Here is an 18,292-nt window from a genome sequence, read left to right as displayed (position 1 = left end):
TATTTAGTTTTTGGGATGTCTACCCTGCGCCACTTAGAGCTATCATAGTACTCCATATGCATCAACTAGTATACCATGTTTCTTTCGAAATTTTGTCCAAAATTTCATATTTATTTAAATTATAAAATGTAATGAGGTGATAAAATTACTTGACGCATTATTTGATTGGTCTTGGCACCCCCAATATGCTTTTCCTACATTCGCGACTGTTTCACTTTTTTAATTTACATAAATTTTACCGATAAATTTAAGTTTCTATCTTCTTCTCATTTATAAAATGGGTAATTAAAAAAATTTTCCTCAGATATTTCTAAAATCCATCGCTTGAGCCCTTAGCACAATATAATAGAAAAATGCACCATCGGCGACCAGCGCGACGAGATCGTAATTCCCGCAACTATTGCATCATGCATTCTCAGCATCGATTGGCTACCATCCATGCACCTGCAGGTCGAAAATTGGAACCCGTCTTTGGTCTGGAAAAACCATTATAATACGAAAAAAAACATGCGATGAAGCACCGAGTCTCGTGAACCGTGAAATGCAAATCCATCGATTCACAACGATGGAAATCTTGATCGAGTTTTTTCCCCCGGAATGAGAAAATTTCCACCGTTCCGCAGAAAATGCCGCGGACCAATTATATCGATCGTATAATTGCACCGCGTATAATTGCCGCGGGGCAATTTACGAGTTCATAAAGAACAATATGAAAACTCCAAGTTTCTCAGTCCAGTTCATTCGGGCCCGCTCTCCCCCCACCCTACCCTTCCCGAGACGCAACCATTGGCTGCAGGCGGCATGACGTTCGCTCCTTTCCAGGGAGTCTACCCGTCTACCCCACCCCTACTTTCTCTCGTGTGAGTGCCTCAAGGTTTGTTTCGGGACATATATATAAGTTTACTACGAGGGAGGATTCTCAGACGCCGGTGAAGTCTCGTGGAGAGAAGACCTGTCTGTAGTGTTCTCCTCGGAGGTTTAGAAGAAAAAAAAGTGGACGGCGAAAATGCGCGCGAACGGAAAGATTACGGCGTGCGGCTCATTGGTTATCGTCCTGCTGCTACTCCTCACGTCGGCAGATGAAAGCGGAGCGAAGCCCATTAGGCGGTGAGTGCCCCAAGGGACCCTATTTTTCTCTTACCTGACCCGTCCTCCGTTACCCTACCTACCTGCCGATCTCCTCAGACGCCGTAACATTTTCTAACGATTGCATCAGGCTATCCCTCCTCCCCATTCCGCCCGCCTATGTTTGTAAACGCTGCAGTTGCTAGGTTTACTGTTTACCTTTCACATACGGTACTCTTATCGCTCTCTCACGATAAATAGACGCGGAGTAATAATCGATTTGCCGTTAAGAAATCTTATCTCATCAATTAATTGAAATAAATATTAATGTATAAAATACCCATTTCAATTTTTAACAATTTTTCGCTTTGTCATAATTTATAGGAGCGAGTAATGTAATATATCTAAATTCTTCTATAACCATAGATTTTGCCCCATATTGCCGATGGTGCTACATTTTTATTGCCCCAGCCCGGGGCAGGAAGTGGATCTTGGCGCATAGCCGTGCGAGTCTGAACCTGTTGCAGATAGCGCTGTAGTTTGGATTCTAGCTATACCTAATCATCTTATCTCTGGAGGAAATAATTTCAGGCGTTACTATGATTTTTGGAACGCTTTGTAGTGGAGGCGGAATATAGAATATTAAATATTTAATATTATTTTTATAATTTACGAACTCGTTTTCAATCATTGAAGGGCCTCATCAAGAGCTATAGATTATTACGGGCATTTCAGATTGATAGTCCGCGCTGAAGTAAGCTGCCATCATTAAGTACGCCAAGATAGAGAAAATATGATCGCAAGCATATTAATTTCTGGGAGTATGCGTATATTATTTTGAGTACATTCAGCCTTAATAATGAGCGTTTGAGGAAGAAAATTGTTTTACGATAGGGAAATTTGGATCACTCCATCATCAGCTTGGATGTTACCCGACTCATTTTACATTACTCAAAGCAAAAGGGACACCATCTGAATCAAATGTGTACTGGGCATTATTGCCATACGGTATCAGTTTTAATTGAGTTTTTGAGCTGCTGAGTTTTACGTGCATTTTCAATGAAATTTGGGGCTAAAATACTACCATTGTTAATCAAACCAAGCTAAATATTTCTTTATGGAAGTAAATCAACGAAAAAAATCACCTTTGAGTGAACTAATTCATTGCGTTCATAGCAAGCGCATGAAGAAGACGATTTGTTATAAGGCCGTTTTACAGGGGAACATAATTGCGCGAAATTGCGCAAATACACGAACGAAATTAGAACAGGGGCTATTTTGCCACGTGAGTCCATGCATTATCGCATGCGTTATTGCAATTCACCGCTTTACACGACACAATTTTGACAACGCCTTCGTACACACGTCAGATTGTGCAATTACGTGCTCCGTGTAAAACGGCCTTAACGCTGGATTACGATTTCTTCCGCTTCATCTTCATCGTGACTTCGACTCGATTCGATGTTGCATTTCTCGGAGCGCGCATGCGTCTTGCTAATTTGTCCAGTGAACGCGAAAGCCTTGGGGCATTGGCACGGGCGGGTTGGAAGTTGGGGCCAACCCGACTTGGGGAGGACCCAGGGTAGCGACCTTTCCGAGCCGTATTCCCCGATACGCCCGCCCCTCCCACCCAGACGACCTTCTGCCTGGAAACGTACAAGTCCCATTCATGAATCTCTTCCGCGATTCATCTTGAATGGTGAATTCTTCCGAGAGGCGGGACGCTCTGCGATGAAAGGTTTTCCATCTCATAAATGAGTGTGCGAAATGATAATCGCTCCCTTCGGCCAGGCACGTGTTACGGCCACGGAATTCCTTGAAGGGTTATCCTTAAAATTTAACGAATATATGTGTTAGGATTCCTCGGAAAAGCACGGATCCAGCTCGCCCTTAACGTAGCTGTTTGGAAAAGAGAGACTTAAAGGAATTCCCCAAAAAGTGTTTCAGGTTGTCTGTTATGGAATTGCAAAGAAATGTGTACAGAATTGTTACGAGACTACCGAGGAACGTTTCTGGCCGGACGAACATGAATGAATTGGAACGAATTTCCGCACCTGCGCCTTTCAATTGTGCTAAATTGGTTCGTTGCATAAAACATGGAGCGGAATTTTACGTGATGTAAATGCTTTCACAGTTGTCATATCAAAGGAAAAGTTGAATAGCTACAGTGACTAACGCGCGCATCTCCCAAAACCTGAGCATCCATGATAAAATATGAAACATAAATAGTAGTGCCACACTCTAATATATAATGTCGCTACCGAACATGGTTTCGATACATGTCTTGAGGAATTAAGAATACCTTGAGAATGACATAATAGTGTTGAAACCAGTCAGTTGTGGAGTTGTATATTAGTGTGGAAATTACTCTTTGTGTTTTATATTTTATCATGATGTATCGCATTTCCACCAAGTCAATCCTAAAACGATTTCATACTTTAGCATCGGTTAACTTCTATCACGAGCTCTCTTGAAATCAAGTTTTCTTTGCAAATGAGGAGACTTCTGAGGTCATCTAGTTTAGTTTGGCGGACGTTCGGCATTTATCATTATTATCGGCTTAATTTACTTTGATACAATGAATAAAGTCCCACTCATATTCTACGTAGGGGATGACCTTTAGATTGTTAACCCTTAGAGGATTAACGGTGTATGTTGGGGATCGAGTAAGTCTGGCGGTTAGTGTTGGCTTCCTACGCCGTGGGCACAGGTTCAAATCCCGGCTGAGGCTGAGATATTAATAGAGATCTCCGCTTAAGGGCTGCAGCGAGGAGGTCCTTACAAGCACAGCGCTTCGTCTGTCGGATCAGGCCAATCAGGCAAACGTGGTCCCTTTTCTACCTAAGTAACCCTTCATCGGCTGCATGTTCATCGCAATCGGCTCATCCGTAGTGCCCAAAATTACAGCTGGTCCGGTAGATAATAGTGTCATTTTTCCGCATAGTGCCCACAGCTGGCTTGACCGCGACTGTCCGTATTCCTCACATTACTCCAAACCAGTGTCGTTATGGCAAAATTAACAGTGGCGGAACGCATTTTTCTTAACTTTTTAGAAGTGAAATATTACTCTCTGTGTTTTATATTACGGGTTCTTATTTACATTTTTTTTACGATTTTTTTTGCTTTGGTTACGAATGTACATATTAGAAATATTGAGGCAACAAAATTGATAAAATTCGTCTATCACGATTGATTATTGTGTATTTTGGCTGACTGACTATTATGCCTTTTGTTAACCAGTGCCTGAACTGATTTCCGTCGCGTTCCGGCACCATTACACCAATGCTCCAAACCCAACTTTCCTAACCGAAAGTGTCCAAACTTTGAGTATTGCTGCTACGCCAACGCAGTAAGTCGTCTCTCAGATCTTAAGTAGGCATATAGATACTTGCTGTTTAATACATCTGGTAAATATAGGCAGAAAATATTTTGATTGTACTAAAAAAAAAGGTGTTTGCTACCTGTTCGAAGCATATAGTAGAAATAACTGACCAAACCAAAATTAAATTTCAGTCTCTTATTTCAGGGAAGTTTTAATCGGTGCTACAGAATCACAACTTCGCACTATGTAATGCATCTAGCTTACATTGCACCTAGGAGGAATATCCCATGCACAGCCCCCACACCCATTCGGAACAACTGGCTACTGGTCATTTGCGGAATACAGACGCATGGATTAGTGGACCTTTTTTCGATCATTTTTGATAATCATTAAGTGTGCTGAGTACGGATGCGACCGGCTCATCCGTAGTGCGCAAATTTCTTTTGTTGCGGTAGATAAGAACGTTCGTACAGAGCAAAGTGCCCAAAACCGCCTTGACCACGACTGTACAATCTTCCTGACCGCGAGCGTCTGAACTTTGCATTTTGCTAGTGCTATCTCTACTGATGATGAACAACCACCTTCCTCGCTCTATAAAGAAATATTTTCATCATAGAACTTCGTAAAGAGCGATTCTTTTTTTCAGTTTGACCTTTTTGGACTAGAGCCGAAGGAACGGATATAGAGTTCGTTGTTTTGGAGGGGAAGAGTTCATTAGTTTTGCCTTGGTGGTATGCAACACCAATCAACGATACTGAGTCGAAGGTTTGCGTAGACAAGTGAATTTTAGATATTTATAATTTATTTTTAAATAATGTTTGTCAAGTTGGTCAAACAAAATACTTTCATCGGAGAGTCGTCTTTAAAATCACCATTTTTTATTTTTTTTTATGGCGCCTCTTAACTCACCTCTGTAATATTTAAGGTCTGATATGCGTAGATCAGTGGGTTTTCTATATTCATAAATTCTATTTAAATATTGTTTGTAAAGTTGGTGAAAAAAATACTTAAATTGGAGAGTCGCCTTACCATTTCTTTTTAATTTTCGGTCCCTCCTTATCCGCCTCGGTAGTGCCTAAAGTCTGATACAGACAAGTTGGTTTTAGATATTCATAAATTCTTTTTATATTTTTCGCTAAGCCGGTGAAACAAGTACTTTCATTGGAGAGTCGCCTTTAAGACTGCGATCTTTTTTTATTTACGGTCCCTCTTAATCCGCCTCTGTTTTGTGTTCTGATATGGGTGTAGACCAGCGGGTTTTAGATATTCATCAATTTTATTTTTATATTGTTTGTTAACCCGGTGAAACAAAATATTTTCATTGGAGAGTCGCCTTAATCACCTTTTACCATATTTTCAATTTTTTCAGGTATCATAGGCCCTCTTAATCCGCGGAGTAGAGTAATATCACTTTCAGTGGCAGATTGAGGGGGGATCAAATGAATCATGACACCCCAAAAATTCATCAAAATATTTTAATTTTCGTTTATTTCAATGGTTTTTGTATCCTTGTAAAGGAGGTAGGGGACTGAATGAGCAAATTAATGGCCTCAAGTCCTCAACGTGAGAGTAGTTAGTGTTGTATTTATCATAGAGCGTAGAACTCCCTGCAAAAAAAATTTACACGGGAGAACGCCTCCCCCCTCTCTCGGGGGATCCCATACTTGTCCATCCTTTCCGGACCATGTCATCATACCTCATCTCCCCCAAATTTGATGCTGAATCCGCCCCTGGCTTCTTCCCCTCGTTACCATTGCTCATCTTTCTTCTACTGCCCTCTGCCCCCACATTTTGCCGCCACGTTTAATTTCACTTGAACGGAAAATTACGAGCACCGCCCCCAACCCGACTTCACCGACTGGGAATTATTATTATTATTATTGTATGAGTTACAATTTGGCAACTGGCCAGGTGGTAACATGTATATACAAAAAAGAAAAACACAACATCCCCACAAAGTCACATATCAACTAGACAGTTGTAGAAATTTTAAAATTTAATTAAAATTTCTAAAAAATTAAATACTTTTTCAGCTTTTTCTTAAATATTTTTACATTATTAGGAAAGGGCTCAAATAACTCTGCAGGCAATCTGTTCCAATCTTCAATTGTTTTATTCAGGTATGAATATTTTTTAACATTGGTCCTCTGCGCCCGGCATTTGATTTTGACCTGATGATCGTTCCTACCAATGAAATTAGGTTTTCCCACTTCATTGCTTAATTCCCTCCATGCTTTATCCCCTTTGTATATTTTATACATACCGCAGAGTCGGTTTCTTTTTCTCCTACTTTCCAAAGATTCCCACCCCAGTAATTTTAACCTCTATCCTCCGATGCCTACCCAAAACGTCTAACCGGGTGTCAAAACGAGTAACCATTCCCTGCTCAAGGTGGTTGGTCATTTGCACCGTCTAAACGCAGGGATAAGTGGACCTTTTCGACAGCAATAAAGTTAGGCGAAAACTAATGCGGCCATCCAAAGGTTTCCCAGTGACGGCGCTAGCAGGTGCGGGGCTAGGGGCGAACCTTCAGTGCGGGGCCCTTCACTAAAATATTAAACTCTATACCCCATCTACAAACTCGAGCATTTTGAATCCCTACCACTCTCTGGCTAAGTATGTGTTCCCCTCCCAAATTCAGACTTCGTAATTACGCCGTTATGATACCATCACGCCTTTGAGTTCAAAATAGTATAATACAAATTAAATTTATAATTATATTTATTCATAAAATTATAACGTAAAATAAACATAAAAAGCGCGCTTTTTACTTTAAATTACTGCATTATTATTCCTTTTTCATAATATTATTTTTTGTCTTGCACGGACTTAACAATACAGTAATAGATGAAATTGCGTTTTCAAACTATCGTATATTTTAATTTTTTTCACGAACGCGGGGCCCGGGGCAGTCGCCCCGGTCGCCCCGCCCTAAGGCCGGCTCTGGACTTTCCTCTGTGCTAGCAAATATTCGATCGAGGCTAGACCTTCTGAGGACAGAGCAAGTCGAAGACCCTTGTGATCCCCTCCCGACCCAGCATTTAGCCTGTGGGAGGGATTTTTGTCATTAATACCCCCCCACCTCCGAATATTTTTCCCCGGTGGCGACTACCCGCGACGCATATGCATCCGCTGAGAGGTACACTTATAGCCCTGGGGCATCTACCAACCGAGCCGAAAATAGCTATTTTTCTTTATTACTCAAAGGTAAAGATCTTCCATAAACCAACTCTGTTCAGTCTCTTTAATGAATTAAGGCGCCACTAATTATTTTCCAGCCGTAAGACTGTTTATGCTACCAAGGGCGTACCCAGGATCATAACTAGGGTGGAAAAGCCATGGTCAAGGGGGGTGGCAAGCCAAGTTTTGGCATTTTATCATGGAAAAGGTGAATGAAACCAGCATTTTAAGAAAATTATGACCGCGCTCTATTAGTTTATGAAAGTATTTCCTTGAAAAAATAGTTTTATTTTAATTAAATATCTTATACTATTACATATAATTTTTCGTGGGTTTAAAGAAAAATTGTTGAATACTTTCGTTTCAATTCAGTACTGATTTTTCTTAAAGACTTTTGCGATTTTTTCTTCTGGGGGAGGGAGGGGGGGCAGCTGTCCCCCCTGCCCCTCGCTGGGTTCGCCCATGTATGCTACGTAGCTTTTCTTTGCTCCTCGAAGAGTGATATAGCGATTTTTTTCGGGAAGCATGGACGGCGAAGGTCTTTCCGCAACCTACACATTAAACAAAGCACTCGTGCCTTCACGAATAAAATATTCACGATGAAAAATTAAAAAGACATATACTTGTTTGATAAAAATAGCGGAAAAGATTTAATTACACCCCGCCGAGCCCTGCTTTGCGTAAAAAATGCAAGCACTTCGCCAAGTTGATCGGGGTCGTCCACCAGAACGTGTTATGCGTTTTCCCCGAGGCGTAAGGCTGCTGCGCACATTGAGGCATTTTCCGCAATTAGGCAAGTGGTCCGATTTGTGTAGGACTACCCATTTGGACCGATACCAATCGTTATAGCGTAGGAGGGATACGAAATTGGGATAATTTCACAAATTTACCTCCGGAGAGGCGTGATGACTCGATCGTGTGCCGCTACGCATAATAGCTGGCGCCAATAAGGAGATCTCTCATTGGATGCCCGAGGCTCCCGCCGATGCACAAAGGACGACCAGTTGCGTTCCTCTATAATGTGTGCCTACCTGGTGTTCTCTCAAATTCCGGTCTACATCCGTCCTGTCAGTCTCCTCCATATAAAGCCCACGGCAGCCGCATTCCCGTAGTTCCACATGGCGCCGTACGATATAATTACAGGTCTCGGAACGGTCGGCGTTGGATCAGAATGCTGAGAAATTTTCTACACTACGTTATTTATTTTCTTCTTCAAATATTGTACTCCTCTTTTGGGTTGATCGACTTCAATGATTGCAGAGTATATAATTATATGTACTACATTTATTTAATAGTACCAATACACGCGCAAAAATATCCCGGATATCGGAAACAATTCCGCAACTTCTACCGTGAGGGTGGTAGAATCCCGGAATTTTGTTCGGAAGGGGTCCAAAACCAGGGTGGGAAATTTTTAAAAACATGGTACTTAAAAGAGGGTATTAAAATAATTAAAATACTTTTCACTATAGAAAAAACTTCATTTTTAAAAGAAATATTTTGTAAATTCATGATTTTTCAACAGTTTGTTTCCATTCATGAAGCAAAGTAATTGCGCTGTTATATATCGGTGGAGGGGGAGTCCGAACCCCCCGGACCCTCGTCCTGGCTACGCCACTCTGTGAAGGCATCGAGATTTAATGGTATTTAATTACTGTTTCTTTCCATTCGAATTAAAATGCCTGATTTTTTATTCTAACTATATATTCTCAATTTCAAGTCTTTTTCAAAATTTGAAATACTACTAACATTGCGTTTCAATGAGGTCACACGCGTCGGAAATACTACAGCGCAAACGATGAGGAGACAAAAAACTAAAAAAAAGGCATGAAATTTACTCGTTTAATTTTACTGATAAAAGAGGGGGTTGTAACTTCGCGTCACGTAATCTCGGTTCCGTAAGTTAGTACAAAGCCACGTCGAGACGTGGGACTACGTTCTCTCTCCCTCCCATCTCACCCTCCTCGCCATTTGAGTTTTGGGACATCTTTAGGACCCCCGAAAACTGAGGGGAAAATTCCCTTCTCCCACTCTTGCCGAACGTAACTTGCTGAGTCACTTGTCCCAGTCCCATATCGTTAGGCCCAGCGGTGCGGTCACTTCACGGAATTTTCCTAATCCCAAGGCCGTAGCGAAAGGTCCCCCACCGAAATATCAGGGAGATACATAACTTGAGTGCACTCCCTCCAAATGAATTCCCCCTCCGGAAACGGATTCACCCACGAAATTTTTTTATAGTTACGGCATTGGCCAGACTACAGGTCCAGACTGCCGACGTGCACAAATTATAGAACTGTCAGGAAGGGTCGAGTAACGATCCACCATTAATCTCAACCTGCGATTTTTCGCCATGTGGACGATTGATGATTCAACAGAGTGGTTTGAATGGTTTCTACCGAGTTGGTCCATTTGCATGAATGACAATTTTACCGATATTGCAGTACAATTTCTCAGGTCTCACCTAAATTTATTTATTTCATCACCAAAAACGGCACAAAGGCTTTCACATCGGCTGTTCTTTAAATAAATAATGCCTAAAAGATAACAAAAAATAGCACAAAAAATAAAAACTAACAGAAAACAAAATTATGAAACATAAGAAGGGGCATTATTGATTAGACGATGGTGAATTATTCAGATGGCATTTTAAGGTGGCTTTGTAACTAGTGTCAGAGGAAAATAGGTCCAGGGAAGGGATTTTTGAAGCTATGGAGTTAAACAAGGATGGGAATCGGTAGAACAGAGAGCATTGAGAGACGGAATCGCGGAATGTGAAGCAGAGAGTTGTTTCTTAAGGGGCAAGGAGGAGTATGAAAACGGAAAAGAGGGAGAATTTCGTTTGTACGTAGAGAACCGCTAAAGATTCTATGCAGAAACATGAGGTCAGATAAGACACGGCGGCTTGTTATGTTAGATATCCTGAGGGAGGAAAGGATAGCGTCACGGGCATAATATCTGAGTGTGGGGATTCGATGGCAGGAAACAGCAAGAAAGAAGTTTACAGGGAATGATAAATTGGAGCATGAAAAGATGAATAAGGACCATACAAAATGCTTTCCAGTCAGGTGCTATGACATGCTTGTTCATTTTCCACCCACACACAAACCTCCATTTATACTTAGTCGATTCAGAGCCCAAATGTTTTCATAAGCAGATTACTCAGCTGGCAAAGCAAAGAGGGACAAGGAATTTAGTCATCTGAAATGAATGCCCCTCGACCTAAAACTAGACATTCCTCCAGTAAATTTTTTCTTGCCAATAATCATGAGCTGGAGTAGCAGCTTGGACTCTTGCAGTTGGGCCAGTTTTATAAGATATTTTGTACCAGGACTACTATTCTATGATACACATGACTTTCCATGGGAAAAAAATTTACATTGCCATGAGAATTCAGGAACCTGGAGAGCGTAGTGGTCTGTGCAGTGACCCGGCAAACCCAAGGTTTTATTCCTGGTTCAGGGTTATTTTTTTCCTTCATGGCAATTCATGTATATTTCACCACTATTCACGCAGCAGGCTTGGAAATATTACACACCATGAAATTTTGCAGATATGATGTAGTGGTGAGTGTGCTTGGCTTTACACCAATGCCCAGTTCCAATCGAGGTAAAGCCTTTGAGTACCTCTCCAATGTCTGATAATTACATTTAAGCAGTGGCGCCGACTCCTTGGGGCCTGAGGGGCCCGAGCTCCCCCAAAAATCGTTCCAGATGTGAGGAAAAAATATGTCAGGCTTGTCGATTTTCCCTGAAGTGTCCAGATATCGAGCGAGATTTGAGTGATCAGGTTTCTAATGTTGATCATATGACTCTTCTAAAATGCTTAAAAAACTTAAAATTCACTACTTATAAAATTTACCAGGGCAAGGTCCCCGGTTTGGGCCCCCCCAATATTTTTTGTAAGTCGGCACCCCTGCAGTTAAGTAAATGTTTCCAGTGGTGCAGGGCAAGGAACTACCCTTACTACTATGAATGAATGAAGTTCATATCCCCTGGATTATTTTTGGGATGACTCTGCCCTAACTTATTTAACACTTACCGTGCTGCCCTTATTAGGTATTGTGAATCTGTACCCCAGTGCTTTTCAGTCATTTTTAATAGTTTAGTGTTATATCTTAATAAACAACCTTTAATGCGAGGAATAAGTGTTTGGCATCATTTAGAAAAACTAAATTTTGCTATTTTTTTTTCATTTTTTAATTTAAAGGTTAGATACAGATTTGAGCATTATGTTAAAAAAATTGCAAACTACAATTTTTCAAAAGATGGATGGCATAATATTACGCCTGTAGCACGCTAAGTGTTAAACTGACCTCCAACTATCCACACCAATTGGGTTGAGTGAGTAAATTTGATAAGGCATGAACATGCAGGGCTGCATTAATGTCCGGGCTACTTCAGAATATAAATAAAACCATACATTAACCCCATGGAAGTACATATGTGTTTTATAGCATCAAACTGTATTGATAAAATATTTGATTTTATCAACCAATTCCATCTTGTGTTACATTTTCATGATCAAGAAAGATGTGAAAGTTAAAGAAAAGGTAAAAATTTTCGTAAATTAAATCAAAATAATGAACAGAATTGTTTTCTTTCTTTTTAGAGCCAAGAGGGTGTCTGATCAACGATTAGCAGAGTTGGAAACACTTATAGCATTATCAAAAATGAAGGAAAAGATGGTCACCGTTCCTATTGGATTTGGAGTTGTGGATCCCCAAAAATTGTAAGTAAATTGATTTTTTTAAAATCTCCTCTGTTGAAATTAAAAGATGTGAAATTTTAAATCAAATTAAATTTAAATAAAGCAACAACATATGCACACAATAAGCCTTACACAGTGTTTTTCAATTTATTATTATAGGTTGAATACCTCTCTTACCAATCTGAGACGAATTTGAAGTTTATAATTTTCCTTGTTAAATGTGTACTCAAGTATCGCATCACAAAAATGGAGAGTAAAAATCATAGTAATCTTTTGAATGCAGGACTTTTTCAAGCACAAGTCCATATTGTACATCTTCATTATCATAAACCCGGATATCAGTTTGCCATAATTCTCTACTCAACTCTCCTGTCACCTTAACTTTTCAGATTTATGAATTTCCTCTCTTTCATACTCCATTAGTGTACATATTCATGATTTCTGGAGCTAAGTTTTCCCTAAAATACAATGCACAACTAAATACACTAAATGAAGAGTTAGTGTATGATCATTTTTATAAAAACTCACCATATTTATGAATGCATATTTCAACAATTTTTCGTGTATTTCCACTACAATGGGCTAATTAACGGGGAAGGCTGACTTGCATTACATCAACTTAGAGGCTTAAATGGCTGATCATGTATCTAAAGTCTTCTTGAAAGTAGCCACTCAACTTAAAACTTAGCCCCCCATCAAAATGAATTTTTGGCTGTATGACTGCCTTGGACTCAACTTGAAAAATTAATCTTCACTCGTGCGAAAGTTCCACAGAGAAAAGGTCATTCACCTTGACCGGGATTCGACCCCCGATTTACGGTAGAGTGCTTTAGCCAGTTAAGCTACCGAGGCGTCATTCTTCCCTGTGGATATTATTGGACACTACCGGACAAGATGTTGCTGGACTGCTGAGCATATGATACCACAAGCAGTCCAAATCGTGCGCACAGCGCCACAGCCGGAGAGCAGGCCCGGACATAGAACACAAAGAGGTGTTCGCTCTAGACTAAAAATATCCACAGGGAAGAATGACGCCTCGGTAGCTTAACTGGATAAAGCACTCGACCGGAAATCGGGGGATCCGGCTTCGAATCCCGGTCAAGGCGAATGATTTTTTTCTCTGTGGAACTTTCGCACGATTGTGCATTGCGGGTGACTCCCGTAAAAGTTATCACCGCGGCTAGTCCCGGTATACTTTAAATTAATCTTCACTATTTATATTGGAGTAACAATAGGGTAGTTTCCTTCATCCAAGAAATTGAAAGGCATTGATTGCGATTTGTTACCCACCATTAGTGTATTCGTAATATACAAATCATTTGGTTTTAGGAATCCCAGTTTAGACAAATGTTAATGGTCAATTTTAACCTATTTTGAAAAAGGCTAGATGATGCCACTCCACGTGATGTCACAGGGGCTAGATGCTATACGAGTAGTCAGGAGTTTTACATCGTCTGAGATTACCAATGCATGCATGAGGCACAGAGCTCAGGGAAACATCTCTTAATAATCACCCATTAAAATTGCCTAAGGTCAGAAAGTTTTCTTCGTTAGATAGGGTAATAATAATCCTTATTTATGCCAAGCCCTACCTGCTAGCTGGTTACTCTTCTACCTGCTAGCAGCCTGCATTGTAGTGGTGCTCAAAGCCTTGCCCCAAGGTCATCTCACACGGGCTTTACCCAGCATTCATACTTAGCCGTCGCGTTTTCGCGCGCTTGTAAATTTTCACTTGTCATTATATCGGGAAAAATAGACATTGTCATTTAAAAATATAAGAGCGTGAAATGCATACTCCAGGAGTAATAATCTTGCGATTTAGGTAATTAAAAAAAGATAGGAATCCACCCTATTGAGAAAAATATTCTCTCTTCATTTGATGAAAGACAAGCTATTTTTCACTAACATAAGTCAGTACCTAATTGAAACAATATTAATGTAAGGCATTTTTCTTATTTCAGAGGAAGGAGGAGGAGGCATCTTGGAGATGGATCTGATGATGCACAGGATCATCTATTTGAACCAACTGAACCCATTACAATCAACAGATAACATTCACTTACTTTAGAGGACAAATGGCTGGTGTACATAGCATTATTTTGGGTAGAAATCTCTAACCAGTGGGGAAGGACTTTCAGGCTAAAATAGCCTACACGGTGAAGAAAAAGAGCAGGCATTGCAATTATGGGTAGTTAGTTCTAATCATTTGACTATTGTATTATTGTATGTGATAAGCACTCATCTCATTTTACATGAGATGCGAGCTCAACTTTGTGCTCCTAATTTGAGCAGTATTATTTTTTTACCTATTTAATATCATCAAATGAAATTGTTCACATCAAGTAATTCCTTGGTTGAAGGCTATGTCCTGCCTAATGTAGCCGGGAGTAAAGAAGAAGCTATAAGTTTCTGAAGAGTGTGACTGAGGCCAACTTGGCAACAAATTTCATGGAATTTTGTACCTTTGGAAGAGGTCACATAACCAGAAACATGATCAAACACTATGGTATGACGTTACACTGCATTATCATCCAAGATGGGTTGTGAAGGTGATGCAGTCTTGTTTCTATCCCCTGGGTGAAAATGTGCCATCATTTGAATAATTGCCAGGTAGCTAAAATCCATTGCAGTGATATGAAGGGCCTATCTCATGGATATATGATATTCAGTTATTGCTGGGCAGCTCTTTCATAAGAGAATTGTATGTAAAATTTTATATGGTGAAATATTTTATAAGATGAAAGAGCAAAGGTATTTAAGCCTTTTCACCCACGATTTGAAATATGAGAAAGTTTGGCAAATAAGATCTATAATGATTGTATTTGCTATGATAAAAGTGGATGAAGTATGTGGGTATGTGCATCTATATTTTAATTTATTTGAAAGCAAGTTGCTTAAAACTGTGGAAATCAATTTGCAATGCATTGAATTTGACAAGCATTATTACAGCACACAATATTGGTGTGTACTTCTCATCAAGGAATCGTAAATAAGGCGTAATTTTTAAAGTCAGCCAGATGCGACTGAAATGTGAAATTACGGAGAAATATTGTCCCATAACATGAATGGTTTGATTTCATTATTTATTGTATTTATTGATTGATTTTTTCTGAAAATAATCAAACTAGTCATGCATTGTATCAAAATATCAGATGATTAATACAATTTAATTGGTCCTAAAATCACTACGTATTAAGTGATTGGAATATGTTCAAGTGTGCCTATTGCACTTATTAATGTCATTTTTCCTCAATCTTTGGAAGTATTGATTCAAGTATTATTTTCTATCAATGTTTGCTCAGCACTTATTTTATGACCACATATGTATTAACCATTTGGAATGATAATTTTCAAATATGAAAGAGATCATTTCATCCACTATTTAATTCCATTTGTTCAATCATGAATATTTATGATGCATCATCAAAATAAATTTTTTAAGCATACATTATAATGTTGTTTTAAATCATTTTAAACTCTCTGTCCAGATCAATATCCTGAAATCCAAAATTTCCTGCTCGGAATTACTGAATGTATAACATATTAATTAAATAATTATTAGCCCAGATATATGGAGATCTATGCTTCTTTCCTCAAAATTATTATGAAAGAATCCACGCAAAGAATCCCACAATTTCAATATTTACCCAAATAATAATTCCCTTTGAACATACCACACTTAGCCTTGCACATATACATGCAACAGTTAAGATTCCCTATAGCAGAGGACCTATTTATGACCCAGCTTAAAGCCAGGTGACCACACATACATTGCTGATCAGTGACCGAGGTATGTACTTAAATTTCAACAACCTCTTAGAATGATATTACAAAATAACATTTGATGTACTACATTTACTAGCAGGGTATACAGAAAATTGTAAACTATAATAAAACAATTCAGGATAAAATTAAATGCTAATGATTGTTAGGAGGTGGTTTTTTAGATTCCTTGCTTCAAAACGGAAGTTCCTGTTATTGCAGAGAGTCCAAGATCAAAACTTTTTCAAATCTGAAGAAAAGCCATGTAACTTGGAAGGTTAACAGTAAAAATAAACAAGGAGCTTTAGAGACCATTCACTCCACAAAATAATTGCAACTTGTATAATGAGATGTTTTTTTCATGAAGGCAGTCTTCATGATGAGCAAAAATGGAATAATAGATGGATCAAAGATAACATTTTTAACCTTGCTACATAACAATAATAAATAAAACACATCTTAAGGATAAATAATTTTGTATTGAGTAACTCTTATAAAGCAGCTAGTTTGAACTACATTCATAACCATTCACATACCTTGAACTATACCAATTAATTGCACCAGTAGATCCAAACTGTTATCACTAAAACAATAAATCATCAGAGTGAAAACACCAGAAAAATGTTGCTAAATGACCATGAAAGTATGCAACTACCCAACACAGAATTTTCCAAAAATAAAATTTTGCAAATCACAATTACTGATAAATCAACTGGTATATATAACAGCATGTTACGTATCCAAGGAATGTGGCCGACAAACAGGATGAAGCTAGGCTATGTTAAGTCAAAATCATTTATTTGTGTGCTTCAAATGGAATGAAAAAGGATACAATTTTTTTAAATTAAAAGTTTCCTGATTTCTATGCGTCACAGAGCTTCAAAAAATTTAATTAATTGACACTACTATGGTAAAAAAATGCATTTGTAACAAAGTTTGTAAATTTAACCATAACTTTGGTACTATGTGATGCCATGTATTTCAAGGTAATGCCACATGTTTCATGATTCACAATACAAACTGTCAAATATACCGTCAAAAATAACATTCTGAATAGACATTATAAAATTCCAACATACATCACAATGCGATCAATGATACTGCTGAATAGGTATACTAAAATGAAACCAACTACACAATAATGTAGAAGTTCTTCATAAAATACTGAGAGTTAATTTTGAAATAACTTAACACTGGCTACCATAGGAAGCCTCATTGTTAACAATGCATATCTCTCACCTCGGATAATCCTAGGAACAGAAGTATTGAAGAGATACGCCTAAAGCAGATGGTGATTTTAAATACAATAAATAGTCAACATAGCCCACAGAACATGTGGTAAAATGGCATTCAAACAACAACAAAATTTTAATACATAAGTTAATCACAGAAAAATATTAAAAATTTCTCAAAGTTAATGAGAAGTTTGGTGATATTGGGAAGAACAAGGAGATTCTTAGGAGGCTGAACTTTCAAACTGTTTCCAATTAATTTGGACCAACTTCAAAAAAATATGACAATTGGTAAAATTTACCAACAAAAAAATCTTAGGTGACTACCAGAAAAAAATCCTAAATGAGTAATGGATGGAAAATGAGAAAAGTATTCTGTTACTGACAGTGTTTAATTTTTATACTGAATGATGCAAGTGATAAAAAATTAATTTCAGAGCATGTGGCAGTGACAAAGAAATGTAATTACCTCGTGTACATTAATGAGCTATATGAACACTCAACACAAACGTATTCTAAGAAGCCTCCTAGAACATTTTAGATGATGCTTGAGTCAGCCTCCACATTCTCTTCAACAGTGATGTAAAGTCCTTCCTCCTCGTATGTGCTGTCATGCTTGGCCAGGATACGAAGCAAGGGGCGGAGTTTAAGCCACCATTGGGTTTTTGGTATACGGTGCCTGCAATGAGTGCATGATAACCATTTTAAAAACTTCATTGTTTTTTTTTTTGGAATCCCAATATAAAAGATGAAAATATGTTTAAAAAAATAATTCATCACATGAAGAAACAAACAGACAAATGGACCATGCACTTAAGGTGCAACCACACTAGAAAAATCATTTCTCTTGACTGGGATTCAAACTCTGATCTCTGGAATTGGCACCAATTGAATCTAGGTATCTAGGAATGCCTTTTAGACTAACTTGAAAAAAGAAATAACAAATGGTAAAATTGACCTATAAAAATTCTCAGATAACTACTTGCAACAAGTGCCCCATTAATGAGTGAATGCCATGATGATT

At 38.7% G+C, this 18,292-nt stretch overlaps 2 protein-coding genes across 7 annotated transcripts in view; one reads left to right on the top strand and one right to left on the bottom strand.

Annotated features, from left to right (window-relative positions):
* The first annotated feature begins 929 nt into the window (after positions 1 to 929).
* LOC124154263 lies at positions 930 to 17,533 on the top strand. The gene is made up of 3 exons (XM_046527876.1): positions 930 to 1,107; positions 12,176 to 12,295; positions 14,236 to 17,533. Exons 1-3 carry the CDS (start codon positions 1,007 to 1,009, stop codon positions 14,324 to 14,326), a joined length of 312 nt encoding a protein of 103 aa, XP_046383832.1. The 5' UTR covers positions 930 to 1,006; the 3' UTR covers positions 14,327 to 17,533.
* The window catches only part of LOC124154262 (ATP-dependent 6-phosphofructokinase), a 44,187-nt gene continuing 42,390 nt past the window's right edge, over positions 16,496 to 18,292 (bottom strand). For all 6 annotated transcript variants that reach the window (XM_046527871.1, XM_046527870.1, XM_046527872.1 and 3 more), the window contains one exon: positions 16,496 to 17,947. In XM_046527871.1, the coding sequence (XP_046383827.1) occupies positions 17,806 to 17,947 (142 nt within the window). In that variant the 3' untranslated portion in view covers positions 16,496 to 17,805. The remainder of the gene's footprint in view (positions 17,948 to 18,292) is intronic.

This window comes from Ischnura elegans, chromosome 2 (genome assembly GCF_921293095.1).
Source record: "Ischnura elegans chromosome 2, ioIscEleg1.1, whole genome shotgun sequence".
Lineage (NCBI taxonomy): Eukaryota > Metazoa > Arthropoda > Insecta > Odonata > Coenagrionidae > Ischnura > Ischnura elegans.
Note: the sequence above shows the minus strand (reverse complement) of the source record. Positions and strands in the feature narration are given on the sequence as shown.

What these genes read in the sequence shown, in the direction of transcription:
- LOC124154263 (XM_046527876.1), top strand. Translation starts at nt 1,007, where the DNA reads ATGCGCGCGAACGGAAAGATTACGGCGTGCGGCTCATTGGTTATCGTC. An exon ending in GGAGCGAAGCCCATTAGGCG is followed by an intron (nt 1,108 to 12,175) that starts GTGAGTGCCCCA and finishes CTTTCTTTTTAG; the next exon opens with AGCCAAGAGGGTGTCTGATC. An exon ending in GTTGTGGATCCCCAAAAATT is followed by an intron (nt 12,296 to 14,235) that starts GTAAGTAAATTG and finishes TTCTTATTTCAG; the next exon opens with AGGAAGGAGGAGGAGGCATC.